At 40.3% G+C, this 21353-nt stretch overlaps 2 protein-coding genes across 2 annotated transcripts in view; one reads left to right on the top strand and one right to left on the bottom strand.

The window, feature by feature from the left end:
• Window positions 1-4831, bottom strand: part of mcf2la (mcf.2 cell line derived transforming sequence-like a) — a 38467-nt gene extending 33636 nt beyond the window's left edge. Inside the window, exons 1-2 of the mRNA XM_020591976.1 lie at window positions 4589-4831; window positions 1116-1218 (exon numbers count right to left, since the gene is read on the bottom strand). Coding sequence (XP_020447632.1) covers window positions 1116-1179 — 64 coding nt within the window. The 5' untranslated portion in view covers window positions 1180-1218; window positions 4589-4831. The remainder of the gene's footprint in view (window positions 1-1115; window positions 1219-4588) is intronic.
• LOC109955631 (radixin-like) overlaps window positions 4007-21353 on the top strand; it is a 24497-nt gene continuing 7150 nt past the window's right edge. The window contains exons 1-10 of the mRNA XM_020591979.1: window positions 4007-4221; window positions 5953-6046; window positions 14390-14473; window positions 14770-14865; window positions 15482-15604; window positions 16419-16570; window positions 16738-16821; window positions 17122-17268; window positions 19933-20029; window positions 20119-20282. Coding sequence (XP_020447635.1) covers window positions 6035-6046; window positions 14390-14473; window positions 14770-14865; window positions 15482-15604; window positions 16419-16570; window positions 16738-16821; window positions 17122-17268; window positions 19933-20029; window positions 20119-20282 — 959 coding nt within the window. The 5' untranslated portion in view covers window positions 4007-4221; window positions 5953-6034. The remainder of the gene's footprint in view (window positions 4222-5952; window positions 6047-14389; window positions 14474-14769; window positions 14866-15481; window positions 15605-16418; window positions 16571-16737; window positions 16822-17121; window positions 17269-19932; window positions 20030-20118; window positions 20283-21353) is intronic.

Genomic DNA, 21353 nt, shown 5'->3' with positions numbered 1-21353 from the left:
AAAAATGAGGGGGAAACACAGTGGGAGGAATCTCCCCATGGTGACAGGAAATCCTGCCATCCTGTCACTGAATTACTTTAGACATAGACATCCACTTACTCGGAGAAAATCACACGTAGCACAAGCCTCCACCTGTGTTTCACAATCAGCACACGCACTCAAACTAACAACTAACCTCTTCTCCAGGTCGGTCGATTGCTAATGCTGTAGTGTGAATGTCGGGTCAACACACTAACAGATATGAACAGCTCAAAACCTTGTAGCTCTCTTTAACTGACCCCAAAAAAGACATGGTGTGTTTCATACTATGAGCTTGTTCATGTGCCCTCAAGCTGCTGCCTGTGTATGTTCTGGTGAATTATTTATCTCACTTCATGTCTGCTCTTTATTTATCACAGGAAGAGAGGGCAGGGGGTGTTATGACATAAACCCCTTCAGATAATTATACTAACTTTGCAAATGTGAGTGTCTGTGTCTGTCCTCTGTCACAATTAAAGACCTTCTAATTGAGAAAACAAGTAAATAAAAATGTATATATACACATGCATTTATTCAATATATAATATATAATCTATCGAATAAAGAATCACCCAAAATATTGACGAGGACACAACAGTCCTGTCTGTGTTTATGAGTTGTTTTTGTGGATTTTTTTTTTTTAAACCAAAGGTCTATGACCTCTAAGAGGTATGCAGCTCATTTAAGAGAAGATGAGCGTGGCCTTGATGGGTTTGTTTTTGAATTACTGGTAATAGGAAGGAAACTCAAAATGGCTCTAACATAAGTTACAGGTAAGTGAAACCTTGTACAACAATCCTTTTTGTTTCAGTTAAAGCAGACAGAGCCACCATAAAGGAAAGAAATGAGAAACAGAAAAAAACACAGACATGCTGTCAGAGGTATTGCCACATGGACATACTTGGTGTTCATTTCAGTGTCAGGTGCAGATGAAATCCTGCTAAAGCAATTGTAATTAAAGATGCATATAAATGACAGGAGGTGCAAAGAAGCCCAAGAATGTGTGTGTTACTTAGACATGATATCACACATAAAGCAAAGAGGAAACCGACACAGAACAGGACAAGCTTCTGTTGACAAACTGACAGGATCCCTACCACTGAGTGTCGACAGCAACTTCAGCATCTGCTCCAGGTCCGGCACTGACTGCTCTTCTTCCATCCTTGCACACCAAAACTCTGCAGACTGTCCTCACTGCTCCTAAAAGAGCACGGATGCCAACAACCATTAGAATCTAAAAGTGAACCTGTGACTAAAAGCAATACTGACGCACACTGAGCAGCGGGAATAATGAAGAGAACAGAAACAGACTAATGCACTAGTCAGCAGTGTACAGAGAGGGAGGGGAGGAAGGAGGCACTTCTGCAGTTGAGAGACCTGTAACAGCCAAGTTTATAGACATGGCCAGGGGAAATGTCCAGAGCACATGGAAATTAAAGAGTCATCGGGTTATCATGTGTGTGTGTGTGTGTGCGTGATTTCCAAGGAAAGTGCACAAACCCACCTTTGAATTCAAGTTCCCACTACCGCAAATATTACTTTCCAGATCAAATAAAGGATGTCAGGCAGCTTTGGCTACTTCCTACAAAACACACTGTACATGCAACAAATTCAAAAGGAAAAGGAAAACACATTTACTTTAAAACACAAAACTAATTTTGTTCTTGATACGAGCACTACATGATAGAAAATGATTCACTAAACCCTTCCCTTAAATCAAGGGATTACTCTGTGCAGCTGATTGAAGTAAATGAATAAGTCATGGCTGTATTGTAGGCAGGAAACTGGACATTAAGAATGATGCATGCTCAGCTGTTCGGTTTTAATTTCACCTCATTTCAAACTGAATTTTGTTAGAGTCATCAGTTTACCCCACACCATAGCCTAATACTCCAGGGAATTGTGTAATCAAATTAGCATTAAATTCTCTAATATGAATTAACATATACGTGCTTTGTCTGGTTCACTGCCGACACAACAAATTATAAAAATGTACAACAGCACCCTTGTGGTCACAAAATCTGATGGGTCACAGATTTCGGTGTAACGGTGGACCAGTTCAGTTCAACTGCCACCTTCTCCACTCTTTTACCTCTTGTGGGAACTTTTAGGGGTTATTAAATATGCCCACTATTCACTGAATTATTTAATTATCTGAATAACCTTTTTAAAAAGCTTTAAAGTTTTAAGACTTTTTGAGATTAAGAGTGGAATGTAAATGTTCAAGTCAGACACACAGTCAACAAGTAACTCCTCTAAAGGGGACACAATGACATCTAGTGGTCTAAAAGGGATGTGCAAAAACATGACATGAATCCACACAACAAACCCACCGTACTGTATTTCCAAGGTACTGAACTATTTGTTGCAACTAATTTTACACAATATAAGAGTAAAACAGAGACACCATGAACAATTTGGCTTTTGAATTTAACCAAAATGCACACACATTTTGTAACTCATTTGCCATCTTCCCTGTACTGGATTCACAGAGGAGGGTGACATGAAAAATGGGGATGAAGATTATATTTGACAAAAGTTCTCATCTTGAACCAGGGTTGTCACACAGCCCAAAAGGAGGTCCTGTTGATGCCTAAACTAAATCTAGTATCCAGTATCACATCTTTTTGCACATGAACAGTAAGTGAAAAGGTCCACACTGAATCTTTTATGATTTAATACTTAAATTTGTCATTCTTCTTTTGTCAAAGATTAAATAATCTGTATTGTAGTGCAAACTGTTGAGACTTTATACAGTGTTTGGCCCAAATGACTTTGGTTTCAAATTTTGCTGTGTATATGATGTTACAGATGATGAGTAATGGGAGCAATGGGTTGCTTTCGCAGGTATGTAATGTTGCAACTGTGAAATACTCAGTCATAAACAGATAGATACACATACACACACTGATATGTTGTGTATCTGCAGAGCAGGCATTTCAACAGTTTTGGTCATATATACAATACATAACCTACAGTATGTGCTGATCCACGGATTCTTGAATCCATCCAACACAAATTTCAACTGATAAGACTTCATTATAGTACAATTGAAAGTTGAGTGTGTTGTATTCAGAATGAACAAGCTTGTAACTACTGATGCAGTCTACCAGGAGGTCTAGAGTGGGGAGCTCTACCATTGAGCTATATACAAAAAATGATAAATTTGCAGATAACCCTCCAAAATACTAAATGCCTGTGCACACGTTCCCGTTGCGTTCTGTTCTGGGGGACTCACATATCCAGTCAGACAATGGTATAAATCACCCTTTCCATACACCTCATGGCACAATGCATGCCCCACATTTAGGCTACTTTGCATCCACTCCTCAGCTGCTGACAGCCATGTTGTACTTCTCCACCATTATCTGCGTCAAGTTAGGAACAGAAACTGAAGACAAAACCGGAAATTTGTCATTTTTCCTTCAAAATGAAAACAAACTGACAAACAAAAATCAAAGTTAGAGCTGCAAGATTAGAAAGATAAGAAATGAAACTATAGCTCCTAAGCAGTCAGTTGTTAATTATTTTATGTCCGTTTTGGAAGCAACACTTCTGCATAAGCTACAGTAAAAGAATGACTGTATCAGCTGCAAAGTCAAATTGATTAACCCAATGAAGCATCAGTAATTATAATCAATAATCTATTAATATAATAAACATTAATGTGAAATGTGACATTCTGCATAATTAGAAGCCCACTTTTACTGTTGGTATTCTAAGAATATTTTGATGCTAATGCTTTTGTGATTTATTTAAGTGTGGTGGAAAGACTTTATTGATCCCTGGTGGCGAATTCAAGCTACTAATTTGAATTAAAAAGTAGGTAAAATTAGCTCCACCTTTACCAGCTCCAACATTAAATGATAATGTATCAATAATCCAATAATTCACATTAATGTGAAATGTGTCATTTTACCAAAAAAAAAATTTAAAAATCTTCCCGGTACGCATTCACGATGCTTTTATTTTTAAAGATGAGAGCGGAAGTCGTGACTTTGTATTCCGGCGGACTCGACGGTGTCATCCTAAATCGCCTTATGGTTGCTGAGAATTCAACGGCTTTTCTATGACTGAGAATTTATTTCGATAAACGTACGGAGAGCTAAGGAACAGGAACTGCAACAGAGTTTTTCACCGTGGATATTTTGTTACACTTGAAGGCTCTATTATTAATTTAAAGATCTACTTCGTCCCCCTCCGGTGAGTTTCCTCTCCCTAAAAGATGAGCTCTCTTCAAGTTTCGTGCTATAACGGATATCCTCGTGTTCGACCAGTTCACATTTTATAACGATATAAATGTTGACTTGTACAAAGTTGGTCCCCGTAAATATTCTTTAAGCGCACCGTAACCTCATTTTGTAGCCTTAATTTGAGGTTACTTCCTCTTTTTTGCGTTTACTTTGGTGAATTAACGCGGGCCAACATTTTCAAGGTTGTAAAACTTCACATGTAGAAGCGATACGAGCCTGAGCTAGGCTTGTCCCGTTATGTAGACTACACCCACTAGCATGAACATGTCAGCAGCCTTTTGGCTGTGTCAAGAAAGAGGCTAATATTAATGACTTACCGAGTGAAACTCAGAAAAGATGCCATTTTAACAAGTTAAACTTCTGTATTTTAATGTTTTTGCTGTTTCGTTAAGTTGGGTAAGCTGGTTACGTTACATTGCGTCGTAACGGAAGCCAACTCTCGGCGGGTAAATAGACAAGATAACTGTTGTGGAGCACAGGCGCTGCAACTCAAATATTCAACGTTTTTATGTATGTATTTACATTTTACTAACCTTAACCATCACGTTGAGCACACTGTTACTGTATATAAAGTCACTGTTGAGATAATTGTACCACGTACATTCGAGGTGATTAATATATTTTTCAATCAACATTATCTTCTTTTTTTTTCTTTCTGCTTCTACTTCTTCTTCTTTCATTTACTAAAAGGGAGTACGCTCCAATATTAGTCTTGTATTGGGCCCTGGACTTTAAAATATTTATTGCAGTCGGATCAAACAACAAGAGGTGATTGATTGCATGCCACTTGAATGCCTTATGTAGTATTAAAATACTTTTCCCAAATTGAAGTTTTGAACAGGGCAGCTGATCATTCAACCAGATGTGTTGTGTGAAGATGGATAAAAGGTATTAAAGACAATGACAAATAAAGTGTAGTTGCTACAAGCCCCAGTGACGGAAAGCATCCCATCTGCTAAAGCGTCCTTGAGCAACATATCAGAGGCAAATAATGAAGTTTAATAACCCACCATAATAGAGTGGGCTACTCTGCTGTTGTCTGCTAATAGAACATTTTGTAAACTTAGACTGTGGTACAGAACCTATGACTGAGCAAAATACAATCAGACAATGCTAGGACATCCAAATTAAACTGTGGTGATACCATTAACTCATGGTTTCCCTAAATCATTTCAGGCTCATATAGTTCAACACAAGTCAGACTCAGTACCAAACGTTTTCGGGCTATTGTTCCAGATCAGATAAACCTGGTTCTGCGATGTGTGTTGCAGAAACAATCAGTAAAAGAAATCTGATTTAATTTAGTTAATTAGTTTTTTTTTTCTTCCTCCATTTGGATGAGGTGTGCCTGGGAATTAGTTTAATATCTTTTAATTGCCACAATAGTGGGCTAATTTAAGTGTGAGCATGACTGAAATTAATAATGTCTTGTTTTTATGTCACAGATATTTTAGTTTGATAACTGAGATCATTTTACAGTGTTTCCAGGAGTCACTATATGATAACTTGGCTGTCTTTCAGTTTTCTCTTTCACAGTAATTATGTTTTAAATACAGTAGTTATTGTATGTACACTTATGTAAAGTAGTAGTGCTTGTTAGGACTGAATGCAAAACCACTACTATTGTTTCACCCGTGTATACTGTGTGCCTAATGAAAACAAAATTCTGTTTTGCTTTCAGATCCTGTGACACAGGTGTTTTTGCCATCCTGTGACGGATTTATCCTCTCAACTTTCGGGTGTAAGGAGGAGAGGAAGCAAAGATGCCGAAACCGGTAAAAGACTGAAAGAGCTAGATGAACATTGACATAAAAGTACCAATGGCTTTTATTGTACTGTGCACAAATGTACAGAAATAAGTCAGGAAAAAAACACTTGAGTTAGGCACTGTTCCTTCTAATTGATGGAAAAAATGAGTTGCAATGTTGCACCTTATTAAACAGTAGCCCATGTAGGTCAGGATGTATGATATGAATCAGAAACATGAATCTTGTTTGTTTATTCCTGCCTAACCTGACTCTTTGGAGCAGCTCTCTAGTTGCCACAGTACTCAGCATGCACTGACTTCATGCACTTTGAGTAGTGCATGAAGTGGCAGTTTCATCCTTATGGCTGCTCCCACTCCTCATACTCCTCTTCCAAGTAAACAACAGCCAGACTGTGAAGTGAACTGCCTTGGCCCACAGGCCTTGCAACTGCAACACTGCTGCCATTGTTGCTTGAAGGGTGGAGAGAATGCTAAAGTCCTGAGATGTGAACATTGCCAAAACAAAACCAATTTGATGCAGTCCCTTCATGGCTGTCGGATTCCCACTGGTGCTATGTTGCTTTTTCATCATAAACAGACTTGGTGAGACATTGCACAAGTCTGGAGCTCCGCAGTTAGTTTACAGTGAGAGATTTTCAAGGTATGTTCTTGTTTTGACCGCTTGCTACTCTGTGCAGACAAAATATGACACAGCTGTTCTGAGTATTTGTCAGTGGTATGTGACCATCTCTGGTTTACTTGATGAATTTGAAACACAGCTTAGTTAGAGTTGTCTTATGGAAAGATTTCAGAGGCAAGTTGCTAAAGATTACATCAGAAACTTTCCTAGGATCTTGGAACAACAGGCCTCAGCTTTTGCCACAAGTGAGGCACAGCTCTTGTTGAGCTCCTTTCGATGTGGGGGTTTTTGAGACGCTACAGAAGAGGAGCAGCCAGGCACTGATGTCATCCTTCACTTCTCCCTCGTGCCTTGAGTCACAGAGGGACCATCTCAAAACAGCTCCTAGGATAGCAAAGTGATGAGAGCAGCATCTCTGTCACGGGCAGTAACTGATAGAGAAAGTACAGCTAGTTGTGGAGAGGCACTGACATAATAAACAGAGGAAGCAGCAAGGCCCATTAGGTCTGACCTTATCTGGGACTGATGCCAGACATCAGAACTTTTGGAGTAGGTCTTATGTGTCAGTGTCAGCATTCATCTGGCATAAAAACAGTTCAAGGCTGAGTACCAGAAGAGTTTGAACTAGCAGGGAGGTTGCTGAATTCATCTTCAAGTAGTGCTTTTTGCAGTAATCATCACAACTTTGTAAAATTTTAAAGCCACAGAAAGCTTTACTGTGAACAAAAGTTTTTTGCAGTCAGCCCTGTGTACATCCTGTGATGTTGTCTGGGCCAACTGGGTTAGTGGAAGGAAGGAGTTGCCGTGTTGACTCTCCCTGGGCAACATTAAAACTCTGTTTGCCGGTTGTGTTTGACCTGTCACCTCATTTATAATACAAAAGCTAGGTCCAGAATCAAGTAGAGCTAGTAAATCACTGGAAATGTTTCAGATCCTATCTGAACAACAGTCAAATGGGGGTCTTTTTTTGTTCTCTTGTGAACGGGGTGCTTTCCACAATGCATTCACCTGCCCTTCCCCAAAGGATGAATGTTTGTGTTTGTAGGCAATGGTGATTCCTCCTCTGCTCCCCTTCCGTTTCTCCCGTCCTCCGAGGATTGCCTCACCCTGCAGGGGGGTTAATCGGAGGGACAGACAGCTGCTCTGAGCCCAGCAGGCCTGATTAGCAGCTCTACTGATTGAAGTGTGTGTGTTTCTTAAGGCTGTGTTCAAACTGAGTTTCAAAGGTGTGGAAAAAACACAGTCCTCCATTAATTTCAATGGGGGATTGCATTTTAACACACTCAGTCTGAACACCCGATAAGGCCTCTCTCAGGAAAGCTCCTCTAAACAGCTGCACATTTAAAAAGGAACTTGCCTGAGTGAGAACTCGTCTTCACATGGAGAAGAAATGAAGAGAGGGATTTTGTAACATTCTGAAACAGCCTATTAAAAAAAAAAAAAAACAAGTGAACGATACAGCCACTGGATTTGACATGAATTGGACAACCTTTCACCATTGTTGGCACCACTCTGAACAGTGTTTGAAGTTCGAAAATAAAGGAAACAAACCAGCAGGAAAAAACCCACAGAAACGGAACTTGTCAAAATTTTGCTCAACATTGTCTCCATTTCTCTACTGTCACCCACTGGGGCTCAGTATCATGTGCTTTGATATGGACTCAGATTCACCCACAGTGCCCAGCAGATGCAGCTGTAAGGGGTTTTGGCTCTCTGCCAGAGATGGTCCTTTGCAAGTCTAGCCAGTGTGATAGAAGATGGAGAAGAAAGGAAATTTGGATGTTTTTCCGTTGCTAATATACACTGTCCAGGAAGTATTGTTATAAGATGGTGTGGGGTAGTAGTAATTAAGCAGAGTTAAGTACAGCCACAAAGCATCTCTTACCACATCTAAATGAGGTACAAATGTGTGCATGTAAATATGATCCATGTCTGCAAACTTGGCTGCTGGAGAACAGGCTTCAGCAGATGCTGCCGGTATTAAACTAGTTTTAAGTCCTTTTTATAAAGACACTGCACCAAACTTGTGGTGTTTTGACCCTCCATCAAGACGACTGTTTTGATTTAAGCCCTTTTTACACTTAATTTAAAAAGCCAGCAAACTGCTGCCCCTGTGTTGCATTTTACACAGCTGCTGGAATCCTGGTACTGCCTTTTATACAGTGGTGAGGCAGAAAACTCCTGTGTTGAATGAGCAGTGTAAAAGGGGCTTTAGAGTTTACCTGTTGCTTTCAGGATCTATTAAGGCATGTCATTTAATTTCATATCATGCCGTGCAGTCTTCCTTATATGGCGTAAGTGCATTGCATTGAACAAACACCTGAATTTGCAGGTAGTACATCTTTGTTTGAACCATACTGTTGGAGTAAATCTTGTTTTGAGCCATGCCACTGCCTCTGCATTTTGTTGTCCCTCTTCTCCTCCCCCTCTCTCTGCAGGAGAGAGAGGATTATCTGACCGTCTAGTTCACACAAGATATTCCTCCTGTCTCTCCTATGTGGTTTGGCCATGTTTTGCCAGTGACACATATACACATACGGAGTACAAAGGTTGACTCTTTCACTGCTGATCACTGATGACAATGGCAGACAGGTCCTACACAAATGCAGCTGAGGGGATGTTTTAGGCTGCTCACTGAGAGACCCCAGCTCAGAACCTCTCCTGTCTCAAAAAGTCAGTGAAGCAACCACTCTTGAAACTTCTTCTGTCACTTAACAATGAACAGGTTATTTTGCTGATGTGGCAGAGGTTTGTTTTGTGCACTTGGATTGTAGCTGGAGATGTTTCCATAGTAGTTAAAGGTATTATCCTAGCTGGCTTCTTTTAGTGTGACCGACTGCTGCACAATCTTCACACAAAACAATCTCAACACTTGGTTGATGTGTGTTTGCTAAATAAGGTTCACTGAGGACAAAAGTCATCCTTTTGTGAAACAATTACTTCTTCTGCTCCTGCAGATACTGTAACTGGCATACATTGCAATGTGCGTTCATTTTTCTGAATATGGATTAAGCAGTGGTGTAAAAATAAAGTGCCTCTCTGTGTGGAATCTTCATTGAAAGACATGAGAATCAGGGAGAGGGATGAAGGCAGGAGAGACGATGAGAAATAAGAGGGAGGGAAATGCAAAGTCAGCATTCCTGAGGTTCAGTGTGTAATTGCTCAGAGGAAAAGAGGGGTTCACTGTCTCAGTTTCTTCTGTGGCTCATTTCCTGTCCCTCCATTTTCTTATCGTTCGTTCGTCTACACTAATCTTGCAGTAACTTCATCTCTAAGCGAGCTCACCATAGATCATCTCTCTTACTTCCTGTTGCGCTCTATCGCCCTCACTCTTTTTTCTTCTCACTTCTTGCATTTTTGCTAGACTTTGTGCCGTTGCACTTTGCCTCTGATTGTGCTTCTAGTCTTCCTCTGTACTTTCATCTTTATAACCACCGCTGAGGCAACAGTCATCTCGGTGTGCATAGGTGTGGGAGGAAGGATGTCAGATGCCTCAGAAGTCAGCCCCACTCTGTTCTGTTCCATTAGCTGCTGCTAGATCTGCTGCCAGTGCTGCTTAATAAGGCCCAGCCAATGAATGAGTTATCCTCTGTTCCACCCCGGCCAATGAATGAGTTATCCTGTGTTCCACCCCGGCCAAGGTCCTTAAGTAGAAGACTGCCTTGAAAGATGGAGCTTGCTCATCCGGACCGTTTAGGGTGGAAAGAGGGAGAGAGACATGAGTTTGCACAGTTCCTTTAGTAAACTGTGGTTAGGATTGTGGGAAATTCACACACACTGATCTGACATTCTTCCATTCTCCTGTGTAGGAGTTCTGTAATTTCCTGCAACATTGTCGCTCAACTGAGAAAGAGCTAGATGTCAGTACCTACAGTCATGTGAAAAAATTAGGACACCCTTTGAAAGCATGTGTATTTTGTAACATGTTTTAATATATGGTTATTTAATCTCAATTTTAACAATACAGAGAGATTAAAGTAATACAACTAAACAAGTAAAACTGAAGAAAAGTCTTTTCAAGATCTTCTGTAAATGTAATTCTACAAAAATGCCTATTCCAACTGAGGAAAAAGTTAGCACACCCTAGCCCCTAATAGCTAGTGTTACCTCCTTTGGCTGAAATAACTGCAGTGAGACGGTTCTTGTAGCCATCTAATAGTCTCTGACATCGGTCTGAGGGAATTTTATCCCACTCCTCAATGCAGAATTGTTTCAGCTGTGAGATGTTTGAGGGGTTTCTTGCATGTACAGCCCTTTTCAAGTCACCCCACAGCATCTCAATGGGATTCAGGTCTGGACTTTGACTCGGCCATTCCAGGACTCTCCATTTCTTCTTTTTCAGCCAGTCTTTGGTTGATTTACTAGTATGTTTTGGGTCATTGTCATGTTGCATGGTCCAGTTCCGCTTCAGCTTTAATTTTCTAACCGATGGTCTCACATGTTCTTCAAGCACCTTCTGATACACAGTAGAATTCATGGTGGATTCTATGATGGTGAGCTGACCAGGTCCTGCTGCAGCAAAGCAGCCCCAAACCATGACACTTCCACCTCCATGCTTCACAGTTGGTATGAGGTTCTTTTCCTGGAATGCTGTGTTTGGTTTACGCCAAACATGTCCTCTGCTCTGGTGTCCAAATAATTCAATTTTGGACTCATCTGTCCAAAGAACATTATTCCAGAAGTCCTGGTCTTTGTCAACATTCTCTCTGGCAAATGTCAGTCTGGCCTTGATGTTTCTCTTAGAGAGCAAAGGTTTCCTCCTTGCACGCCTCCCATGCAAGTTAAACTTGTGCAGTCTCTTTCTGATTGTAGAGGCATGCACTTCTACATCAACAGTAGCCAAAGCCTGCTGTAGGTCTCGAGATGACATTTTAGGGTTTTTGGAGACCTCTTTTAGCATCTTGCGGTCTGCTCTGGGGGTGAACTTGCTGGGGCGACCAGACCTGGGCATGTTGGCAGTTGTTTTGAAAGCCCTCCACTTGTAGACTATCTTCCGGACAGTGGAATGGCTGATTGATCTACTAATTATGTGCACCTGGTGTGATATACCTGTGTGTGATTTGAGCCATTTTAAGAGGGCATACATGTGAGGGTGTGCTATCTTTTTCCTCAGTTAGAATAGGCATTTTTGTAGAATTACATTTACAGAAGATCTTGAAAAGACTTTTCTTCAGTTTTACTTGTTTAGTTGTATTACTTTAATCTCTCTGTATTGTTAAAATTGAGATTAAATAACCATATATTAAAACATGTTACAAAATACACATGCTTTCAAAGGGTGTCCTAATTTTTTCACATGACCACTGTGCCGTGGCACATAAGTGTGCCGTGAGAAATCATCAGGTGTGCCGTGGAAGATTATCCAATTTCACCTGATTTGTACTCTAAGCCAGCGGCGTGTAGTGACGGGGCAGAACAATTGCATGCTCTTCCACTAGAGGGCAGTATCGCGCTAAATACGAAAGTACATAGTCATGCTGTGAGTGGTCAGAAGAAAGCAAAAAAGGTGAGCTCAAGACAATACAATGAAAGTCATCTTGCCTTTGGATTCACTTATATTCGGAAACCAACCAAGCCAATTCCGCTGTGCCTGGTGTGCGGGGAAAAATTGTCAAACAGTGCCATGGTTCCAAGTAAACTTAAATGCCATCTCCAGACAAAACACCCATCACTTCAAAATAAGAACATGGACTATTTCGTTCAACTGCGTGAACAGACTGAGAAACAGGCAGCATTAATGAGGAAAACTACCAAGACGAGTAAGAAAGCACTTAGAGCTAGCTACCAAGTTGCTGAACTCATCGCTAAATCAAAACAGCCACAAACCATAGCAGAGGCATTAATACTGCCTGCCTGCAAAATTGTCTTAAAAGAGATGCTTGGCCCCCTCTCAAATAATACAATTTCCAGACGTATTGAAGACATGTCTGCTGACATTGAAAAGATGGTTTTGGAAAAGTTGCACATTAGTGGGAAATTTGCATTTGCTTTGTAGATAGACATCATTGGAGAAATCTTTCTGTTTTGCAAGGAATTGCCAGAAAGAACAACAGGAAAGGAAATTTTTTACCTTGAACAAGAAGGACTGAAGTGGTAAAACTGCGTAAGTGTTTGCACCAATGGAGCAGCTGCCATGCTCGAGAGCACCAAAGGATTTGTAAACAAAGTGAAAGAGCAACATCCAGATGTCATTGCAGCGCATTGTTTTCTGCACCGGGAAGCACTCGTTGCCAGACCTGCACTGGAAGATGTTGTGCGCATGATAAACTTTGTGCAAACGATACCTGTAAAAAGTCGCATGTTCACATCACTGTGTGAGGAAATGGGAGTGCAACATAAAGTGTTATTGCTCCACATGGAGGTTCGGTGGCTGTCCCGTGGCAAAGTTTTAGCCTGTGTATATGAGCTGTGGGAGGAACTGAAAGTGTTTTGACAAATGAGAAGCATGATGACGCTAAGTTGCTCTCAAGTGATGAATGGTGTTCAAGACTGGCATATCTGGCAGATACAGTATATTTCAACATCTGAATGACCTGAACACACGAATGCAAGGCCGAAATGAAAACCTGCTCACAAGTACAGATAAAATAAAGAGATTTTGTTCAAAGGTGTAGCTCTGGAAACAACATGTGTAAAGTGCCAACCTTAACATGTTCCCACACACTCAGAAATGGCAGGGTGTCAACAGTGCTGCACTGTGTGAAACAATAGGTAAACATCTGCAAAGTCTTGAGTAGAAATCGTCATGTTATTTCCCTTCACTTTCCACTGATTGCGTTGACTGGGTTAGGAACCCATACAGCTCAACTGCAGTTGGAAAGGTCTTTGCAGAAGCAGGAAGAAATAACTGAACTGAGACAAAATCGTGGTCTAAAACTGAGCTTTGCTGATATACCTTTGGATAGTTTTTGGCGGACTGCTGCCAAGGAGTTCCCTATTCTGGCAAACAAAGCTATTTCAGTTCTGCTCCCTTTCTCCACAACCTATCTATGCAATGTGGGCTTTTCAAGCATGACTGCTATAAAGACGAAAAAAAGAGAGAGACTCAGAGCTGTTGAGGAAGATCTTCGTGCGTGTCTTTCTTCAATTCCTGCAAGAATATCTGCTTTGGGTTCAACTAAACAGGCCCAGGTTTCACACTGAGTAAATTGAGACTAGATCTTCATTAAATTTCAATAAATATACTTTTTGTGACATTTTTGTTTGGTGATGTGCCTTGTGATTTTTTTTGTTTTTGTTTTACCCGCTTAAATCAAAGAGCTTAAATGTCCAATGTAGTTAACCTTTTTTTGTGCTGAGGAGTGAGTGTTTTTTACAGAAAGGGTTGAATGGTTGGCTACTGGAACACTGTATCAACAGGAAATCTGTTTGTTTTAACAAAAACATAACTGCACCTCCAAGCAAAGCTAAAAATAAAAGCTTGTGATGAGTAATTTTGCTTGATTGTTGATGGAGATTAGTGGATGTTTAGTTGAGATCAGCAAATGGTAATTGTAATGGGCCTAGTGCAGAGGTAGGAATCATGTTATTACAGTGTGGCAGTAATTGTCCCAAGCACATTTAGCCATTCAACTTGTCCAGAAACTGACCTGATTTAAACAGAACAGTATGTAGAAAACTTGCTCTTGGTTTTACGACCTCAGGTGGTAGTGCTCTATCTGACGTGTTGATGTAAAATCTTTGCCTGTGTTAATATGATAAAGTAAACACTTTGATATGTTTGTTTTCTAGATCAATGTCCGTGTGACCACTATGGATGCAGAGCTGGAGTTCGCCATCCAGCCTAATACCACAGGAAAACAGCTCTTTGACCAGGTTAGTAAAAGTGACGATGTTTTCCTTTGGGGGGGTATCCTTGTTATCATTTTCTTTATTGTTTTGATCATCTGCTAAAGTTGTGTATGTATGCATCCTGGTGGTGGAGTGATTTAAAATGCTTTCTACATAACCATGATGTTCCTGGTTCAGTTCTGACTGGGGACATCTGTCACCACTGTCTCTCTTGCCACATATTTCCTGCCAGTTTACACTGTCAACTGTCAAATGAAGGCAAAATGATATTTGTAGCATGTGTAAGGACTCCGGTTAATTTAATTCTGTTTTGTTCTCAGGTTGTGAAGACAGTGGGTCTGCGGGAGGTCTGGTTCTTTGGACTCCAGTATGTGGACAGTAAAGGCTACATCACCTGGCTCAAACTCAATAAGAAGGTCAGACTCCCTTTGCTTTAACCATCTCCTTTGTCATAACCACCACAAAACACACGTAACTGTTTTTCCATTTAAATGCTTGCAGGGCAGGGCAGAGTTTCTTCTAACAAGAAGGGCTGCAATGGAAACTATTTTGCATGTGTGTGAGTGCCAGCAGTGCACATATTTACAGCCCAGCCCATTAGCATATGTCCCTAAATGTCAATAAATCAGTTCTGACTGATAGTGACCACATTACAGAAGAGTTAGGTGAAGAATAGGCTTGTTTATCTTATCTGACCAATACAGGATTTTTAAGAGTTGTGAGACATTTTACAGCTGAGAATTAAAAATGTCTGTGCTCATGAGCAAGCTTGGAAATTGTGACCGTTTATAAAGTACCTCAGACATAATTTATGCGTTTCTGTGTTGTGGCATGGTGATTAGTGCTGCCGCCTCACAGCAAGAAGGTTCTGGGTTCGAGCCATATTGGTGACAGCTGATATGAAAGTGTAAACAAAGCAAAATATGTTTCCTACCTGTACACCCACCCCCTGAATAGCTGTGGCAGTGAGTTTGTTCTGTTAGTTAATACAATAGGTGCATGGATGATGATGCTGTTGTCTTCATCCTCCAGGTGACCCAGCAGGATGTGAAGAAAGAAAACCCTCTGCAGTTTAAGTTCAGAGCCAAATTCTTCCCTGAGGACGTCTCAGAGGAGCTGATCCAGGAGATTACCCAGAAACTGTTCTTTCTGCAGGTAACAAAAACCACACCAAGTTTTCATATGGAGTGTAGCTGTATTTCCAGAAAATCTACAAAACAAAAGGCAAATTAATGTGCTCCATCCACTAGCATTTGGAAATATTAAGTACTGGGTACAAACAGCTTCTAGTGCCAATTCTCCGGTCAAGTGCCACTATACCATTGCAGAAGGAGGTAATGGGATAATGTAATGAATATTTCACCACTTAAATCTCATGTAGAAAACAGGGATTTGAGTTTATTTCATGGAGTCACTTCTCTTTATTGGTCCACACTGATTGTTTCCCCCCCAATTTTTGTCTCTTCAGTTGAAGCTTGAGTGAGTTTAGGTTGCATGCTTCAAGTAATGATTTATTTATTAAATCAGGTTCCATTGCACGTTGTCAAGTTTAGTTTTTAATTATACACCAACTTTCCCACCAGAGCTGAGCGTAAAAACCTCGTTTCTTTTTCGATATTTCAGTTTTTTCCTTTTGGGTTCATATGTTTCCACTGTGCCTAAAAACAGGTGGATGAAAATGCCTTTACTTGCACAAATGGACATCATCACGCTTCTAACAAGATAAATGCGTCTGGGTGAGGTTTTAACTTCTGAAGCTTTGCTCACTGCTGAACACCAAATGAAAGTATGAAGTAACAGTAAAAATGGCTTTGAAGAAATGCAGTTAATACTTAGTCATTTCGAAAAGGACCCCATTACCCTGATATAGCTCTCACTTTGCGCTTGACATAAGGTAACCACACCTTGTAAATTGTCAGCTGAACTGATTTGAGTGAGCCCCTTCTCTCTCTCTCTGTGGTTCTGCCAGGTGAAGGAGGCCATCCTGAACGATGAGAACTACTGTCCCCCAGAGACAGCTGTGTTACTGGCATCATATTCTGTCCAGGCCAAGTATGGAGACTACAGCAAAGATGTCCACAAGCCTGGCTACCTTAGCCATGACGGACTGCTGCCTCAGAGGTAAACTTCCCCAGCGACTCCAAACCTTCCATTGACCAAACTGCTACACACTCTGGGAGGCGTCCCTTCAGTTTTCTCACACCAGCTCTGCCCTGGAATGTGTCTCATTCCCTGTTGATTTCCTCTAGAGGAACCGGTCATTTAATAGTCATTTTGTGTGTGCATAGAGTCCTGGAGCAGCACAAGTTGACCAAGGAGCAGTGGGAGGACAGGATTCAGACCTGGCATGAAGAACACCGAGGAATGCTCAGGTGTGTGTCAAACTTGCCTTATTGCTTTCTTCGCTTGAAAGCCACTGAGTGAGACAAACTCAAATTTTATTTATGAGTGTATGTGTTTGGACTTGTGGCAGTATCATTATGCAGCTACCTACTGAAGAGGGCTGAGAGTGTTGACCTGGTTTATATGGGCATGTTGACTTTATTGTATGATATTGTGGCCTTTTTATTTTAAAATTTTAAATTTACACAGATTAATTCCTCTTACAGATATGTTAATATTTTTTTTTAAAATGTGTGATCTAAAATATTCCTGCTTTTCCTCTCCTTCAGAGAGGATTCGATGATGGAGTATCTTAAAATCGCCCAGGACTTGGAGATGTACGGAGTCAACTACTTTGAGATCAAAAACAAGAAGGGCACACAGCTGTGGCTGGGTGTGGATGCCCTCGGCCTCAACATCTATGAACATGAAGACAAGTAAGGCTCACACACAGATTCAGTGGGCTTATTTACAAATGTGTCATGTCATCTTAACGGTTTGTGTTATACCTGCTATCTCTATGAGCTTTGGCACAAAATCAGAGCCAAGCTGACTGTTAATTTAACACGAAGAAGAAAGACATTCAGATTTTATAGAAGTGTGTGGAACGGAGTGGCTCCGTCACAAGTAACTGATGAAGACCAGAGTAGCTCCGTCACGGATGGCTGACGAAGTATATAGGCTACAAAGACATACATGCACACCTACAAATGAATCTACAATGTAGTTAAGTTGTATTATTACTTACCGGGTTTTCGTGCTGTTTGAGTGTTTGTCGTCGTCTGTTTGTCGAGCAGGAGCTGTGGGTTCAAACATTGCTGCTGTTATTGAGGTTGTTAAATATGGTTATGTGTGTGCCACGTGAGTAAATGTCACTGACTTAATTGGTAGGGGGCAGGGCCTTTGGTATTAAAGGCGAATTGGGTTCTAGCTTCAAGTAGTTGTTTCTGAGCTGCATAGAAGGCCATACCAGTTCTGCTGATAACTGCAGTGCTACTTGGTGTGTGTTTTTTGAAGAATGATTTTAAACTCTTTGTAAATATCTAAATTTCTCTGTTATTCTACCGTGCACTTTGGGAGATGAGCACAATAAATTATTGTTTTGCACTGCATTTATGACTACGCCATCCTTTATTTTATCCTTCAAGAAGAACCCCGTCACAGTGTGGAATTAATATAAGCAGTTCGTGGCAACTTTTGTCAGACAGGGTGAGGTGGATGTATCGCATTTATTTTCAGAATAAAATGAAGTCAACTAATGCGGTGCTTTTGTCTTCTTGTATCTTCCCTTTTCTGGATCTTTGTGGATTGAATTTTAACTGTTTAGTGTTTAGCTGGTCTGAATGAGACATGTTAGAATTTAAAAACAAAATTTGTTCTTGCTGGTGGTGACACAGTTTCAGAATTGCCTCAAACTAGTCTTACATTCTTATAATGCATTTTTATATTGGATATTAACTTAGATATTACCTGTCTGCTAGGGCTGGGATTTGATGGCATGTTATCAAATCTGAATCTAATTCTGGATCTACTTATCAAATCTGAATCTTTTCTTATGTTATGAAATATAATATAAGTTCTTTAACATGGTGGACGCTAGGAAACAAAGGATGGGTTGTTCCTCCTTTCTCCGTGAGTACTGACATGCAAATACTAGTTTTTGCAGTTTCTTTGACTGCAGAGTGATTAAGCAGGTCTGCCATGTTTGGTTATGACAGCCTCTCACCCCCCACTTTTACATAACATGTAATAGGCTACGTAGCCTAACATAACATATACAACAGTTTCACAAAGTTATCACCAGTTTGTAAATGTTTTCTTCTTGGCAACACCTGTATTATCAGAGATGCCAGAGAGTCTAAACTAAACGGAGAATATGAATGACAGGTTCGATAAGAGATTCGTTTGGCCATGAAACTTAAAGAACTTCGTTATTTCATCAACTTGGAACCGGATCCAAAGTAGAACCAGCTATCGGAGCCCAGCCCTAGTCTCTGCTGCGCTAGCTCTACTATTCTCTCACTTTGTGAAGGACTCAGTGCCGCCATAAGAAACATAATGGAGTTTAGAGAATTATATTTTTGGAAACTGTGTGAGAGGTGGAGAAAGGGAGATTGTCCATAGTAGGAGTGTCTTTCCTGATCAGATTTTTTCCTCATTTGTGGAATAAAGGACAGATTTAATCTCTACTCTGATAGCATTTCCTCTTAGTGTCTCCCTGCTTTGCCCTTCCTCTCTGTTATCTTGTTCATCACTGCTGCCGTCCCTCCTCCCTTGTTCATGTGACAATGGAGGGACATAAGGGATGGTTTCTTTGTCTCACTGTAAGCAACAACCTCTTCATCATTTTTTTGTCCTCTCTCTATCTTTGTTTCTTTTTGATCAGACAACACCCGCTTTCCTGTCAAATGTTAGCAGGAGGCGATATTTTGAGTTTCACCCTCCTTTTTGTTTCCTACTGTTAGGTTATTTCTTAGTTAGATAGATATTCAGAGATTTTTTGTCTAGAAATGTTTAGTGGAGACAGGTTGACTAGCTCAGGCTGTTAACTGGTCAGGTTAATGTGCTTGCAGTGCAGACTGCAAGCAGGCCAAGGTTGCAGGCAAAGAGCTGTTAGTATTAACTGTAATGCTAATCTTAATATTTGTCTTAATGTGAAATGTCATGTCAAATTGTTCTAGATACACACCACAAAACAACAGCCACACACCTTGACTTTTCCTCATGTTTTGGCTAACGTTATAGTCAGCTGCAAGCTGGCATATCAGGTGACGTCACCTGATATAACCAGCACGGTTATTTTTTATAAAATCTAAAGCAGTCTACTTTGTCTTATTGTGAGTTCCTGGTTTAAAAGAGCCGGAAGAGGCTTCATAGAGAAACAGAAGCTTATACTACCACGACTCTAACCTGCTTCTCTGGAAATATGAAATTGAAAAAGACTATTAATCCTGTAATTTGTGCAAGCTAGTCTGCATATCAAAGCCCCAACTGCTGGCTGTATTTTATAAGTCTTGCAACCACTAACAGTGTAATGTCCTTCGTATATCCTCAGAAGTATGAAGTGCACACCCTTAACCATAGTTTTCTGTTTTTCCCAGGTTGACACCGAAGATCGGCTTCCCCTGGAGTGAGATTCGAAACATCTCTTTTAATGACAAGAAGTTTGTCATCAAACCCATTGACAAGAAATCACCTGTGAGTAAAATTCATCTGCTGTATTTATACAGGAATCATGTCTTGCTTCACAATAAAAGAAACATTTTATGCCCCCCCCCCCCATATAGGACTTTGTGTTTTATGCCCCTCGACTGCGCATCAACAAGCGTGTCTTGGCATTGTGTATGGGCAACCATGAGTTGTACATGAGGAGGAGAAAGCCCGACACCATCGAGGTGCAGCAAATGAAGGCTCAGGCCCGGGAGGAGAAGCACCACAAACAGATGGAAAGGTGCCGCAGAGGAACACAATGCCACATAAACATTTTGTTTGATTATGCTCATATAGTCTTTTGGAAAAGAAAGTTTGATAGTTTATAAGCACAAAATTTCTAGTTCAAAATGCACAATACTTCTACTTCACTAATATAAATAAAATGGCTATCAAAGCTTATCAGACAAAAGTTTAAACTGTAGTCTTAGTGTATAGTGATCAAAGAAGCTGAGAGAAGGTCTCTGCTGAAGGGCAGTCCTCCCTCCACACATGCTGGAGGCAGGAGCATCTGATTTTAGTTTGTTTTATTTAGTTAAATTTGCTTCAGATCAGGGTAAGATGTTTGTATTTGTTACTGCCGCATAGTATAGACCGGTTTCTCTGTTGTCACAATTTTCAAAAATCCTGGAAAAACTCTTTAATAACAGATTAGATACATTTATTGACAAACATAAAATCCTCTCTGATTGCGAACGGTTTTAGGTCGAACCGATCAACATCTTTGGCCCATTACCGACCTGATGGAGGACATTACAAGTGCTATGGATGAGAAAAAATACACGATAGGAATATTTATTGACCTAAAAAAAGCATTTGACACAATCAATCATGAATTATTAATGGACAAATTAGAAAAATATGGGATCAGAGGAATGGTTCTGAAATGGATTAGAAGTTATTTGACACAGAGGCGTCAATTTGTGAAGTTGGGTGAATACCAATCGAGTGAGCTGGATATTGTATGTGGAGTGCCTCAGGGTTCTGTTTTGGGACCTAAATTATTTATATTATACATTAATGATATATGCAAGGTTTCTGATTTAGTGAAAGTGGTTTTATTTGCTGATGACACTACCATATGGGCATCGGGTGAAAACCTACAGCAACTCTCTCGACGGGTTACACAGGAACTTGAGAAGATAAAGAAATGGTGTGATAGTAATATACTATCTCTGAATATGGATAAAACTAAATTTATGGTATTTAGGAATCGTAGACTAGATAATGAACTGCAATTGAAAATTGGGGGAGCTAATATAGAACGAGTATATGAAATAAAATTTCTAGGTGTCATAGTTGATGACAAATT

The sequence above is a fragment of the Monopterus albus genome, unplaced genomic scaffold, assembly GCF_001952655.1.
Source record: "Monopterus albus unplaced genomic scaffold, M_albus_1.0 scaffold16.1, whole genome shotgun sequence".
Lineage (NCBI taxonomy): Eukaryota > Metazoa > Chordata > Actinopteri > Synbranchiformes > Synbranchidae > Monopterus > Monopterus albus.
Note: the sequence above shows the minus strand (reverse complement) of the source record. Positions and strands in the feature narration are given on the sequence as shown.